This window comes from Salmo trutta, chromosome 11 (assembly GCF_901001165.1).
Source record: "Salmo trutta chromosome 11, fSalTru1.1, whole genome shotgun sequence".
NCBI classification, from domain to species: Eukaryota; Metazoa; Chordata; class Actinopteri; order Salmoniformes; family Salmonidae; genus Salmo; species Salmo trutta.
In genome coordinates, this window is record NC_042967.1 from 8,168,042 (window position 1) to 8,181,765 (window position 13,724).

General features: G+C 45.0%; 2 protein-coding genes across 2 annotated transcripts in view; both read left to right on the plus strand.

Annotated features, from left to right (window-relative positions):
* Window positions 1-149: 149 nt before the first annotated feature.
* LOC115201877 (zinc finger protein 214-like) lies at window positions 150-10,735 on the plus strand. Its single transcript, XM_029765758.1, has 3 exons — window positions 150-178; window positions 1,248-1,372; window positions 9,126-10,735. Exons 1-3 carry the CDS (start codon window positions 169-171, stop codon window positions 10,428-10,430), a joined length of 1,440 nt encoding a protein of 479 aa, XP_029621618.1. The 5' UTR covers window positions 150-168; the 3' UTR covers window positions 10,431-10,735.
* LOC115201896 (zinc finger protein 768-like) overlaps window positions 9,189-13,724 on the plus strand; it is a 39,617-nt gene continuing 35,081 nt past the window's right edge. Inside the window, exon 1 of the mRNA XM_029765778.1 lies at window positions 9,189-9,311. The gene's annotated coding sequence lies outside the window, so the exon portion shown is untranslated. The remainder of the gene's footprint in view (window positions 9,312-13,724) is intronic.

The window sequence follows — 13,724 nt, forward strand, 5'->3', positions numbered from 1 at the left end:
GTGTTTCGTTTGGAAATAACTCAAAGCCAGAAAGAAAGCAGGGCATTACGGAGAAAACTACAGCTACTGGAACTGAAGGTATCACGGGAGCGCGCAGAGAGGACAATACGAGAGCGCGTCCTCGCCAGTCGTCCCAGTAGTGTCAAGATCATCGACCGATACAGAGGAATGGCAAGAGGTACATTTTGCTTAGCCGAGGCTGCGGGGCCTGTCGCCCTGTTCCCCTCTGCTCGTGTTCAAATGTGTTGACCAGGTTTGGAACTCGGTCCGTTTTTGGATAGTATGCAATACTTCCCTGAAAGCCATCGTGCACAATTTTTGTGTTTTACCAGGCAGGTCAATTTAAGTAAAGTATTATTGCACAATGACATAATTGCCTTGGCCAAATACCTATATTTGCGTTGTAAATTGTAGGTATTTTAGGTATGTGAATTTTCAAAAATTGAGTACGCTTTGAATGCTAGTATGTTATAGTCATGTCGGCTTTTCATCTAGTAGAAGTCAATGCTCACTTTCGAGTAAGATTCACTTGTGTTTGACAACAGCTGATGAGTGAACGAATGGCGGGAAACATCGCAATTAGATGACGTATTATGCCGAGTTCAAAACGATTCAGAACAAGTAAATCTCAGACTTCTCTGTATTCAAGACAACTGGGAACTCGGAAAATTGACTGGAAATTGCAAGTCGTAAATTCGGGCATCATTCTAGAGCTCCGACTTCCCTACTTGAAGATCACTGATGTCATTATTTGACCTCGGTTATTTCCGAGTTCCCAGTCTTGAAAGCGCAATGAGCCTCACTGTCACCTCTCCGGGATGCTCGTCCCTCAACGGGGTGCAGGCAGAATCGACACACTATCTAATGTTAGACAATGGATTAGCCTAGTGTGTTGGCATTTGTTGTTACTGTATTATTTATTTTACTAACCAGTACGTTCTAAATAGTATGTAATACAATTATTACACAGTATGCAGTTTAAGTAAGTAGTAGGCAAGCCAGATTTCGGGCACGGCCATTATCATGTTCTAACCAGATTCTTTATTTACTTAATTTCCTATTTTCATATTCAATTAAAATAATGTGATGCATGGAACAATCAATCAATAAATAGTATATCAAGAAGTTATGAGAAGTGTTACCTTGCGTCCTTGCCAATTGTAAACAGTGTCAATAGTGTACAATATTGCGTTGAGCATTGACAGTACCTAGTTTAACCACCACTTTTCCCCCAATCACTCTCTCAGGACATCTCACTGGAGGCCACAGGAGCTCTGTGAAGCCTGCGGGACCAAATACATGGGGAGATGATCAGCCAATCACTGTTGATGAGGGGAGTGGAACCTCAACCCAGCATGTTATTTTGATAGAGGTTAGTATCATAGTGTTACATCAAAAATTCTAGTACATCAAATGTGGCCCGAATTTGCACCTCATCTCATAGGAAAAGACATGTAAGACTGACGGAAGCATCCAAAGTCACACATTCGGATTTGGCACTTCAAGCCCAAATACATCATACTTTGACTACATTTACATTTACATTTAAGTCATTTAGCAGACGCTCTTATCCAGAGCGACTTACAAATTGGTGCATTCACCTATAATATCCAGTAGAACAACCGCTTTACAATAGTGCATCTAAATCTTTTAAAGGGGGGGGGGGGGTTAGAAGGATTACTTTATCCTATCCCAGGTATTCCTTAAAGAGGTGGGGTTTCAGGTGTCTCCGGAAGGTGGTGATTGACTCCGCTGTCCTGGCATCGTGAGGGAGCTTGTTCCACCATTGGGGTGCCAGAGCGGCGAACAGTTTTGACTGGGCTGAGCGGGAACTGTGCTTCCTCAGAGGTAGGGAGGCGAGCAGGCCAGAGGTGGATGAACGCAGTGCCCTTGTTTGGGTGTAGGGCCTGAACAGAGCCTGAAGGTACGGAGGTGCCGTTCCCCTCACAGCTCCGTAGGCAAGCACCATGGTCTTGTAGCGGATGCGAGCTTCAACTGGAAGCCAGTGGAGAGAGCGGAGGAGCGGGGTGACGTGAGAGAACTTGGGAAGGTTGAACACCAGACGAGCTGCGGCGTTCTGGATGAGTTGTAGGGGTTTGATGGCACAGGCAGGGAGCCCAGCCAACAGCGAGTTGCAGTAATCCAGACGGGAGATGACAAGTGCCTGGATTAGGACCTGCGCCGCTTCCTGTGTGAGGCAGGGTCGTACTCTGCGAATGTTGTAGAGCATGAACCTACAGGATCGGGTCACCGCCTTGATGTTAGTGGAGAACGACAGGGTGTTGTCCAGGATCACGCCAAGGTTCTTAGCACTCTGGGAGGAGGACACAAGGGAGTTGTCAACCGTGATGGCGAGATCATGGAACGGGCAGTCCTTCCCCGGGAGGAAGAGCAGCTCCGTCTTGCCGAGGTTCAGCTTGAGGTGGTGATCCGTCATCCACACTGATATGTCTGCCAGACATGCAGAGATGCGACTCGCCACCTGGTTGTCAGAAGGGGGAAAGGAGAAGATTAATTGTGTGTCGTCTGCATAGCAATGATAGGAGAGACCATGTGAGGATATGACAGAGCCAAGTGACTTGGTGTATAGCGAGAATAGGAGAGGGCCTAGAACAGAGCCCTGGGGGACACCAGTGGTGAGAGCACGTGGTGCGGAGACAGATTCTCGCCACGCCACCTGGTAGGAGCGACCTGTCAGGTAGGACGCAATCCAAGCGTGGGCCGCGCCGGAGATGCCCAGCTCGGAGAGGGTGGAGAGGAGGATCTGATGGTTCACAGTATCAAAGGCAGCAGATAGGTCTAGAAGGATGAGAGCAGAGGAGAGAGAGTTAGCTTTAGCAGTGCGGAGAGCCTCCGTGACACAGAGAAGAGCAGTCTCAGTTGAATGCCCAGTCTTGAAACCTGACTGATTAGGATCAAGAAGGTCGTTCTGAGAGAGATAGCAGGAGAGCTGGCCAAGGACGGCACGTTCAAGAGTTTTGGAGAGAAAAGAAAGAAGGGATACTGGTCTGTAATTGTTGACATCGGAGGGATCGAGTGTAGGTTTTTTCAGAAGGGGTGCAACTCTCGCTCTCTTGAAGACGGAAGGGACGTAGCCAGCGGTCAAGGATGAGTTGATGAGCGAGGTGAGGTAGGGGAGAAGGTCTCCGGAAATGGTCTGGAGAAGAGAGGAGGGGATAGGGTCAAGTGGGCAGGTTGTTGGGCGGCCGGCCGTCACAAGACGCGAGATTTCATCTGGAGAGAGAGGGGAGAAAGAGGTCAAAGCACAGGGTAGGGCAGTGTGAGCAGGACCAGCGGTGTCGCTTGACTTAGCAAACGAGGATCGGATGTCGTCAACCTTCTTTTCAAAATGGTTGACGAAGTCATCCGCAGTGAGGGAGGAGGGGGGGGGAGGGGGAGGAGGATTCAGGAGGGAGGAGAAGGTAGCAAAAAGCTTCCTAGGGTTAGAGGCAGATGCTTGGAATTTAGAGTGGTAGAAAGTGGCTTTAGCAGCAGAGACAGAAGAGGAAAATGTAGAGAGGAGGGAGTGAAAGGATGCGAAGTCCGCAGGGAGGCGAGTTTTCCTCCATTTCCGCTCGGCTGCCCGGAGCCCTGTTCTGTGAGCTCGCAGTGAGTCGTCGAGCCACGGAGCAGGAGGGGAGGACCGAGCCGGCCTGGAGGATAGGGGACAGAGAAAATCAAAGGATGCAGAGAGGGAGGAGAGGAGGGTTGAGGAGGCAAAATCAGGAGATAGGTTGGAGAAGGTTTGAGCAGAGGGAAGAGATGATAGGATGGAAGAGGAGAGAGTAGCAGGAGAGAGAGAGCGAAGGTTGGGACGGCGCAATACCATCCGAGTAGGGGCAGAGTGAGAAGTTTTTGATGAGAGCGAGAGGGAAAAGGATACAAGGTAGTGGTCGGAGACTTGGAGAGGAGTTGCAATGAGATTAGTGGAAGAACAGCATCTAGTAAAGATGAGGTCAAGTGTATTGCCTGCCTTGTGAGTAGGGGGGAAGGTGAGAGGGTGAGGTCAAAAGAGGAGAGGAGTGGAAAGAAGGAGGCAGAGAGGAATGAGTCGAAGGTAGACGTGGGGAGGTTAAAGTCACCCAGAACTGTGAGAGGTGAGCCATCCTCAGGGAAGGAACTTATCAAGGCGTCAAGCTCATTGATGAACTCTCCAAGGGAACCTGGAGGGCGATAAATGATGAGGATGTTAAGCTTGAAAGGGCTGGTAACTGTGACAGCATGGAATTCAAATGAGGAGATAGACAGATGGGTCAGGGGAGAAAGAGAGAATGTCCACTTGGGAGAGATGAGGATTCCAGTGCCACCACCCCGCTGGCTCGATGCTCTAGGGGTATGCGAGAACACGTGGGCAGGCGAGGAGAGAGCAGTAGGAGTAGCAGTGTTATCTGTGGTGATCCATGTTTCCGTCAGCGCCAGGAAGTCTAGGGACTGGAGGGTAGCATAGGCTGAGATGAACTCAGCCTTGTTGGCCGCAGACCGGCAGTTCCAGAGGCTGCCGGAGACCTGGAACTCCACGTGGGTCGTGCGCGCTGGGACCACCAGGTTAGAGTGGCAGCGGCCACGCGGTGTGAAGCGTTTGTATGGCCTGTGCAGAGGGGAGAGAACAGGGATAGACAGACACATAGTTGACAAGCTACAGAAGAGGCTACGCTAATGCAAAGGAGATTGGAATGACAAGTGGACTACACGTCTCGAATGACGAAAAAATGATACAGTACTGCTGGCTGGTGGAGTAGGCTAGCTAGCAGTGGCTGCGTTGTTGACTTTGTTTGACCGTGTAGCTGGCTAGGTGTAGCTGGCTAGGTGACCTCGATAGTTTCAGTACTACACCTTGTCATGATACAAAAGCAACTTTGTAGCTAGCTAACATAACACTAATCAAGACGTTCCTTTGTAATGTATTTAGTTTCTACAGTGTTACTAGTTGGCTGGGTTTGGAAAAATGGCGTCGCGGGGGACGGCAAGCTGGCTAGCTAACCTCGGTAATTACTAAACTACACAATTATCAAGCTATGACAAAGACAACTATGTAGCTAGCTAGCCAACACTGCACTAGTCAAATCGTTCCGTTGTAAAGTATTGGTATCTACAGCGCTGCTAGTCGGTAACGGTTGGCTAGCTGTTGGCTAGCTAGCTAGCAGTGGGTTAATGATGACTAGGTGTGTTGACTACGTCTGGCGTCGCGGCTGGCTAGTTACTAATAATTACTCTAAACTACACAATTATCTTAGATGCAAAGACAACTATGTAGCTGGCTCACTAACACTACACTAATCAAGTCGTTCCGTTGTAAAGTATTAGTGTCTAGAGCGCAGCTTGTCGGTAACGGTTGGCTAGCTAGCTAGCAGTGGGTTAATGAAGACTAGGTGTGTTGACTAAGTCTGGCGTCGCGGCTGGCTAGTTACTAATAATTACTCTAAACTACACAATTATCTTAGATGCAAAGACAACTATGTAGCTGGCTCACTAACGCTACACTAGTCAAGGCCTTCCGTTGTAATGTAATATATTCTACAGTGCTGCTAGTCGGTGGAAGTTGGCTGGTTGGCTAGCTAGCAGTGTTGACTAGCTAGCTAGCAGTGATGACTACGTTAGGAGGACGAAGATAGCTAACTTCGATAATTACTCTAAGCTACACGATTATCTTTGATACAAAGACGGCTATGTAGCTAGCTAAGAAAAGAATTGCTCGGATCAAACAAATCAAACCGTTGTAATGTAGTGAAGTGTAATATTAATAATAACAAAAAAATAGGAACACGAGGAACAAAATACACAAGAATGGAGCTATATACAGGGAGTTCCAGATCAGTGGGTGTCAGTTGTTGATGTGTGCAGAGGGTCCCTGGTTCAAGCCCAGGTTGGGGCGAAGAGAGGGACAGAAGCTATACTGTTACACACACGCACACCGACAACACAAAACATTTCACACTCAACATATGCAGCTGTTACTCTGTTCTTTATTTTACTCTTACTATTATCTATCCTGATGCCTAGTCAATTTACCCTGCCTTCACATGCATATTATATATATATATATATATATATGGGTGAACAAAACATTAAGAACACCTTCTCTTTCCATAACGGACTATGTGAATCCAGGTGAAAGCCATGATACCTGAACAAGTGACATCAATAAGGGATCAGAAAGGTATTGGGAAGTTCAGAAAATCAGGCAATTTTGTTTGATCTTCTGTGTAGAAAAGAACATCATCATTGATGTTCTTTCTTCCCCAGTCTGATTTAGTGACTGGTCTAGTCCACTCTGTTCTATTGAGGTTTGTGGGCATTGTAGAGGGAGACGCACATGTGTTCCCGAGTCGTATCTTTCGGTGATGGGGGTCATAATATTTTGTAGCTTAAACCGTTCAAACGATAGAGCAACATTTCATTTGTAGGACGAAAACAGAAACCGCTCTGTTTATTACAACCGCATCTAGCGGCTACCGGAGGTTACTGACATAACCCGGGTTCTATGAACCAAGCGTATTTTATTTCATAGTTTCTCTCGCGACCCCATTTTCAGTTCACAACCCCTAGTTTGGGAAATGTTGGCCTAGTCAGTGCAATATAGAGTCAGTGCAGATAATCCGGGTAACCAATTAATTAACTATTTAGCAGTGGCTATTTCATTTCTCTGGACTAAAACCCAACTATGTTAAGTGTACTGTGTTACGGATTGAGTCTCTAAATGAAACATTAAATTGCCATGTGGTCTCCTAATTAGATGGGCGAATGGTGACACCGATGTGCTTGGTGTACATATCCCAGAAAAGTTGACCTATTAACTTTGATAGAAAACTTAGCAAAATAGATTGAATCTTGAAACCATTTTACAGGAAGATTACCCTGATTAATTCTCTAGTGATATCGCAGTTTACATATTTATTCATGGCTTTATAGACTCCAGGAGAATCCTTTTTCAAATAATGCGAGGAAAAAAATATTTTTTCTTTATTTGGAATTGCAAACCAGATAAACGAGTATATTTATATAACGAACATGAGTTTGGAGGGTTAAAACTATTAAATATGAAGGCACTAATCCTCTCTTAAAGCCTCCATTGTACCAACATTTGATCTAAATCCAAACTGGTTTTCTAGCAAGGTACTAATATAAGAGAGGCCCAACATATGTTTAAGAGTGGGCTCTTTGCCTTTTTGTAGATTAAAACCTTACATTTTTGATGGATTCACAATAGATCCCTGTTTAAAGTAACCTCCTTTTTAAATGAGTTGGCTACAATTAAAATGGCATCCTCCTGAAAAGGCAGATCTAATATTACAGCAAATAATATAGCTGAACTCCAATGTATTGATAGAGAGAACCTATTTTCTTGGTTAAAATTTTACAAAGGGTATATTATTTATGAAGGACATTGGAAACAGGAATGGTAAGATTGTCACTCAAGCAATTAACAACAGTGTATGGAGGTGTTTGCACAATACAAAATTAAAACCAATTCATTGCTCTGCCACAAAATTGGAAGAGGGAGTTACTTAAAGAGTTGGTCTGTCTGACACCTATTAAAAATCAGAAATTACTTCAAATGATTAGTGTAAATCGAAAAATGTTTCACTTAAAGTCAAAAGGTTTGACCGTGATACTGTATAAAATTCAGGTCAGTTGGGAACAGGTTTTTAATGTCCCAACACCTTGGCATCGGGTCTATGAAGTGACATGTAATACAACAATTGAAACGTCAATTTAAGCTATTATATAAAATACATACTACAAAAAGAATGTTAAATATGGGGCATTGAATAGTCAGCCTTGTGCAGACTCTGCCACGAGGAAACGGAATCAATACAACATATTTTATGGTACTGTTCATCAGTGATTCGCTTTTGGAGTCAGGTCCAGGAATGGTCGTTGTGTCATAATTTCAGGATTCAGATGGACCTGCAAACTGTTGTTGCGGCATCTGAAAAAACACGATCAGTCAATGGGGAAATATCATTATACTGTTGGGTAAGGTATTTATTTTTAGGGAATTATCAGTAGAAATGTGACTAATAGGGAGGTTCAGGACCCTTGTAAGACATCATAGTAAAATGGAGGGATGTATTGCAAAAGGAAATAGAAATGCATTATGCTGGGAAAGATGGGTTCATCTGTGGATAGCGGAGGGTTGGGGTTAAGATCAGAATGAATGGTGGATTGGCCGCTGTGGGTGAAACTTTAGCACTTGAGGAAATTAGGAATGTATGTATAATTATTTAACTACAGGTACCGTAGATGTGCTCGAAATAGCTGTAAGTAGAAGTATTGTTGTCCATTAGTTTACTCTAATTAGGGTGGAAAAAAGTATAACACAAAGATTTCCATGTATTTGATGCCATTCCATTCGCTCCATTCCAGCCGCTCCATTCCAGCCATTATTATGAGCTGTCCTCCCCTCAGCAGCCTCCTGTGACAGAAACAAAGATATTTATGGCTTTATCAAATTAGGATCTTACCAGGAAGCCAATAAATAAAGGGAGCGTGAGTTGTAGTTTGGGTAAGCCAATGTCCATGTAGTACAGAGGCACAGCCAACAGCACCTGGAACAGACCCAGTTATTGTTGTCCGTTAGAACGGCTACATTTTCTGGCGCCTCATGTCGGCATCGGTTTGGACATGAGGCTGTAGCCAACATCCATGTCACCTACACTTTTTAAATGTAGGCTTTTTCCGTATGTACATGGAAAATATTAATATTATTCTGATGTTGGCCTCTGATCCAATTCTGATCTGAGTAATTGTTTGATAATGTAATTTTTGTGTGATTATTTTTTACTTGTCGATCAGGACAACTCCTCTATATTTTTCTTGTCCGACGACGACTTTTTTTACTTGTCTCGGACAAATGGACAAGTGTTAATGTCGAGGCCTGCAGATTCATGACTGTCATGCTTGCGCCATTACTACGAAGGAAACTGCTTATTACCGCAAATATTTTTCATTGTGCTCTTACATTTTTAATCTTAGGCTCACACTCGCTCCTTCTAAAACGGTCAGTGTAGAGCCCTGCTGATGGGCCCCGGTTTTGAGGGTCACCGTGGCGGAGGTGTTGTTGCCTACCCTCACCACTTGGGGCTGGCCCTTTTACCGATAATAAACTCCTCTCTTCTTGTCAGTCTGCAGATGCAGAGGCTGCAGGTCCTGGAGGATTGTCTCTGGTCAAGCAGGAGAGGACTGAAGGAGAGGACCCAACACACAGCAGAGACATCCAGACTGGAGCAGCGGCTGGAGTGGTGCCCCCTGTGGCCGTGGAGGACCTCGCCACCACGCCCCAGCACAGGACCCGACCCAGCATCACGGAGGTCAGTGGAACGCTGAGCGCCGTCCTCAAGTCAGAGACCGAGACTTTAACTGTAACACACAGGCTCTTACACACAGGATCTGACCACGGATCAGACCCAGAGAGGCTGTTGTTGGGGAGACTGGGCTGTTCTCCTGCTCCTGACTCAAAGTATTTACTTTATGGAAACCCAAGCCCGAGGACGGTTCATTCCCATCAGGACTCAGGTGGCGCGTCAGAGACTGGTAATGATCTGTCTCGTTCTTACACTACAGCGATGGACCCTGGCATCATGCTTTTGGTATTAGAGACACAGACTGATCTGTCTAGAGCGGACTGTAACCAGTACAGTAGTAGTGTATACTCTGAAGGGGGCATAGATAAGAAAAGTGAGGTTATACTGATAGATGAGGTGACTGTGAAAATGGAAGGCGACGCTCCTCTGACATGTAATGCAGACGAGACTCATTTATGGGAAAGATACTCGCAGAGCAACACCAGTGACTTCTTAGACTGCAGGGACAGGTTAGAGACAAATCTAAATGTCGCGACCCACTCCCCTTTACACACGGTCAGGGATCGCGACCCAGTGTCCCCGTCGATGGCACCTTACAATTCACATGGCAGCATCTTTTTCGATCAGGTATTTAACTCCGACAAAAGGGCTAGAGACGAGGGTTGGGGAGGGGGAGCAACGTCAGGCAATAGTAAAGAGAAGCGGTTCCTCTGCATGTTCTGTAATAAAGGCTTCAGCTGCCTCCGGAAGGTGGAGATCCACCAGAGGGTCCACACAGGGGAGAATCCCTTCAGCTGTACCCAGTGTGAGAAGAGGTTCTCCCGCCAGGACCACTTGAAGAGGCACCAGAGGGTCCACACAGGGGAGAAACCGTTCAGCTGCCCCCAGTGTGAGAAGAGGTTCTCCCAGGCTGGTGACCTGAAGAGGCACCAGAGGGTCCACACTGGGGAGAAACCCTTCAGCTGTACCCAGTGTCACATGCGCTTTGCCCTGGCTGGCAACCTGAAGATGCACCTGAAGGTCCACAAGGGAGAGAGGCCATTCACCAGTATGCATTGCGGGAAGAGGTTCTCAGAGAGGAGCTACCTCAGGACACACCAGCAGAAAAAACATTCCGCTGTATAATATAGAAAGTAACCATTCTGCTCGATAGCTTCTGAAGTTTAGATCAAACCCTGCATTAAAGTCAAAGATACATTTTTGTCAGCTGAAAAGATCCACAGATGCATTTGGAATAACGAGAGTAACAGATTTTAGTGTTGGATATTCCTGGGTAGAATATTGCATCCAGACATTGTGTGATATACAGTGCCTTCAGAAAGTGTTGACTTCCCTTGACTTACTCCACATTTCGTTGTTACAGCCTTAATTTCAAATTGATGAAATTGAGATTGTCTTTTTACAAATTAATAAAAAATGATAAGCTGGAATGTCTGAAGTATTCAACCCCTTTGTTATGGCAAGCCAAAATAATGTGCTTAACAAGTCACAACAAGAGTGAGTCTATGCAACTATGTGCAATAATAGTGTTTAACATGATTTTTGAATGACTGCTCATCTCTGTACCTCACACATACAAATATTTATCTGTAAAGAACCCTCAGTTGAGCAGTGAATTTCAAACACCAAGGAGGTTTTCCAATGGTAGATCGGTAAACATAAAAGAACAGACATTGAATATCCCTTTGAGCATGGTGAAGTTCATACACTTTGGATGGTGTATGAATACACCCAGTCACTAAAAAGATACCGGTGTCGTTCCTAACTCTATTGCCGGAGAGAAAGGAAACCATTCAGGGATTTCACCATGAGGCCAGTGGTGTCTTTGTTTTAAAACCGAGTTCAATGGCTGTGCTGGAAGAACTAAGGATGGATCAACCTTGTAGTTACTCCACAATACTCACCTAATTGACAGAGTGAAAGAGAAAGAAGCCTGTACAGAATACAAATATTCCGAAACATGTATCCTGTTTGCAATAAGGCACTAAAGTAAAATTGTAAAAAATGTGGCAAAGAAATTAACTTTCTTGATTACAAAGTGTTATGTTTGGGGTAAACACATCACTGAGTACAACTTTTTATATTTTCAAACATGGTGGTGGCTGCATCATGTTAGGTGTAAGCTTGCCACCTGAAAAGACTAGGGAGTTTTTCAGGATAAAAAGAAACAGAATAGAGCTAAGCACAGGCGAAAACCTGGTTCAGTCTGCTTTCCAACAGACAGAGACATTCACCTTTCAGCAGGACAATAACTTAAAACAAAAGGCCATATATATATATACACACACACACACTGGGGGGAAAAAAGTATTTGATCCCCTGCTGATTTTGTACGTTTGCCCACTTACAAAGAAATGATCAGTCTATAATTTTAATGGTAGGTTAATATGAACAGTGAGAGACAGAATAACAACAAAAAAATCCAGACAAACGCATGTCAAAAATGTTATAAATTGATTTGCATTTTAATGAGGGAAATAAGTATTTGACCCCTCTGCAAAACATGACTTAGTACTTGGTGGCAAAACCCTTGTTGGCAATCACAGAGGTCAGACGTTTCTTGTAGTTGGCCACCAGGTTTGCACACATCTCAGGAGGGATTTTGTCCCACTCCTCTTTGCAGATCATCTCCAAGTCATTAAGGTTTCGAGGCTGACGTTTGGCAACTCGAACCTTCAGCTCCCTCCACAGATTTTCTATGGGATTAAGGTCTGGAGACTGGCTAGGCCACTCCAGGACCTTAATGTGCTTCTTCTTGAGCCACTCCTTTGTTGCCTTGGCCGTGTGTTTTGGGTCATTGTCATGCTGAAATACCCATCCACGACCCATTTTCCATGCCCTGGCTGAGGGAAGGAGGTTCTCACCCAAGATTTGACAGTACATTGCCCTGTCAAATGATGCGGTGAAGTTGTCCTGTCCCCTTAGCAGAAAAACACCCCCAAAGCATAATGTTTCCACCTCCATGTTTGACGGTGGGGATGGTGTTCTTGGGGTCATAGGCAGCAATCCTCCTCCTCCAAACACGGCGAGTTGAGTTGATGCCAAAGAGCTCCATTTTGGTCTCATCTGACCACAACACTTTGACCCAGTTGTCCTCTGAATCATTCAGATGTTCATTGGCAAACTTCAGACAGGCATGTATATCTGCTTTCTTGAGCAGGGGGACCTTGCGGGCACTACAGGATTTCAGTCCTTCACAGTGTAGTGTGTTACTAATTGTTTTCTTGGTGACTATGGTCCCAGCTGCCTTGAGATCATTGACAAGATCCTCCCGTGTAGTTCTGGGCTGATTCCTCACCGTTCTCATGATCATTGCAACTCCACGAGGTGAGATCTTGCATGGAGCCCCAGGCCGAGGGAGATTTGACAGTTCTTTTGTGTTTCTTCCATTTGCGAATAATCGCACCGACTGTTGTCACCTTCTAACCAAGCTGCTTGGCGATGGTCTTGTAGCCCATTCCAGCCTTGTGTAGGTCTACAATCTTGTCCCTGACATCCTTGGAGAGCTCTTTGGTCTTGGCCATGGTGGAGAGTTTGGAATCTGATTGATTGATTGATTGCTTCTGTGGACAGGTGTCTTTTATACAGGTAACAAACTGAGATTAGGAGCACTCCCTTTGACAGTGTGCTCCTAATCTCAGCTTGTTACCTGTATAAAAGACACCTGGGAGCCAGACATTTTTCTGATTGAGAGGGGGTCAAATACTTATTTCCCTCATTAAAATGCAAATCGATTTATAACATTTTTGACATGTGTTTTTCTGGATATTTTTGTTGTTATTCTGTCTCTCACTGTTCAAATAAACCTACCATTAAAATTATAGACTAATAATTTCTTTGTCAATGGGCAAACGTACAAAACCAGCAGGGGATCAAATACTTTTTCCCCTCACTGTGTGTATGTATAGATATATATGTGTGTGTATGTATATGTGTGTGTGTGTGTGTGTGTGTGTGTGTGTGTATATACACTGCTCAAAAAAATAAAGGGAACACTTAAACAGCACAATGTAACTCCAAGTCAATCACACTTCTGTGAAATCAAACTGTCCACTTAGGAAGCAACACTGATTGACAATACATTTCACATGCTGTTGTGCAAATGGAATAGACAACAGGTGGAAATTATAGGCAATTAGCAAGACACCCCCAATAAAGGAGTGGTTCTGCAGGTGGTGACCACAGACCACTTCTCAGTTCCTATGCTTCCTTGCTGATGTTTTGGTCACTTTTGAATGCTGGCGGTGCTTTCACTCTAGTGGTAGCATGAGACGGAGTCTACAACCCACACAAGTGGCTCAGGTAGTGCAGCTCATCCAGGATGGCACATCAATGCGAGCTGTGGCAAGAAGGTTTGCTGTGTCTGTCAGCGTAGTGTCCAGAGCATGGAGGCGCTACCAGGAGACAGGCCAGTACATC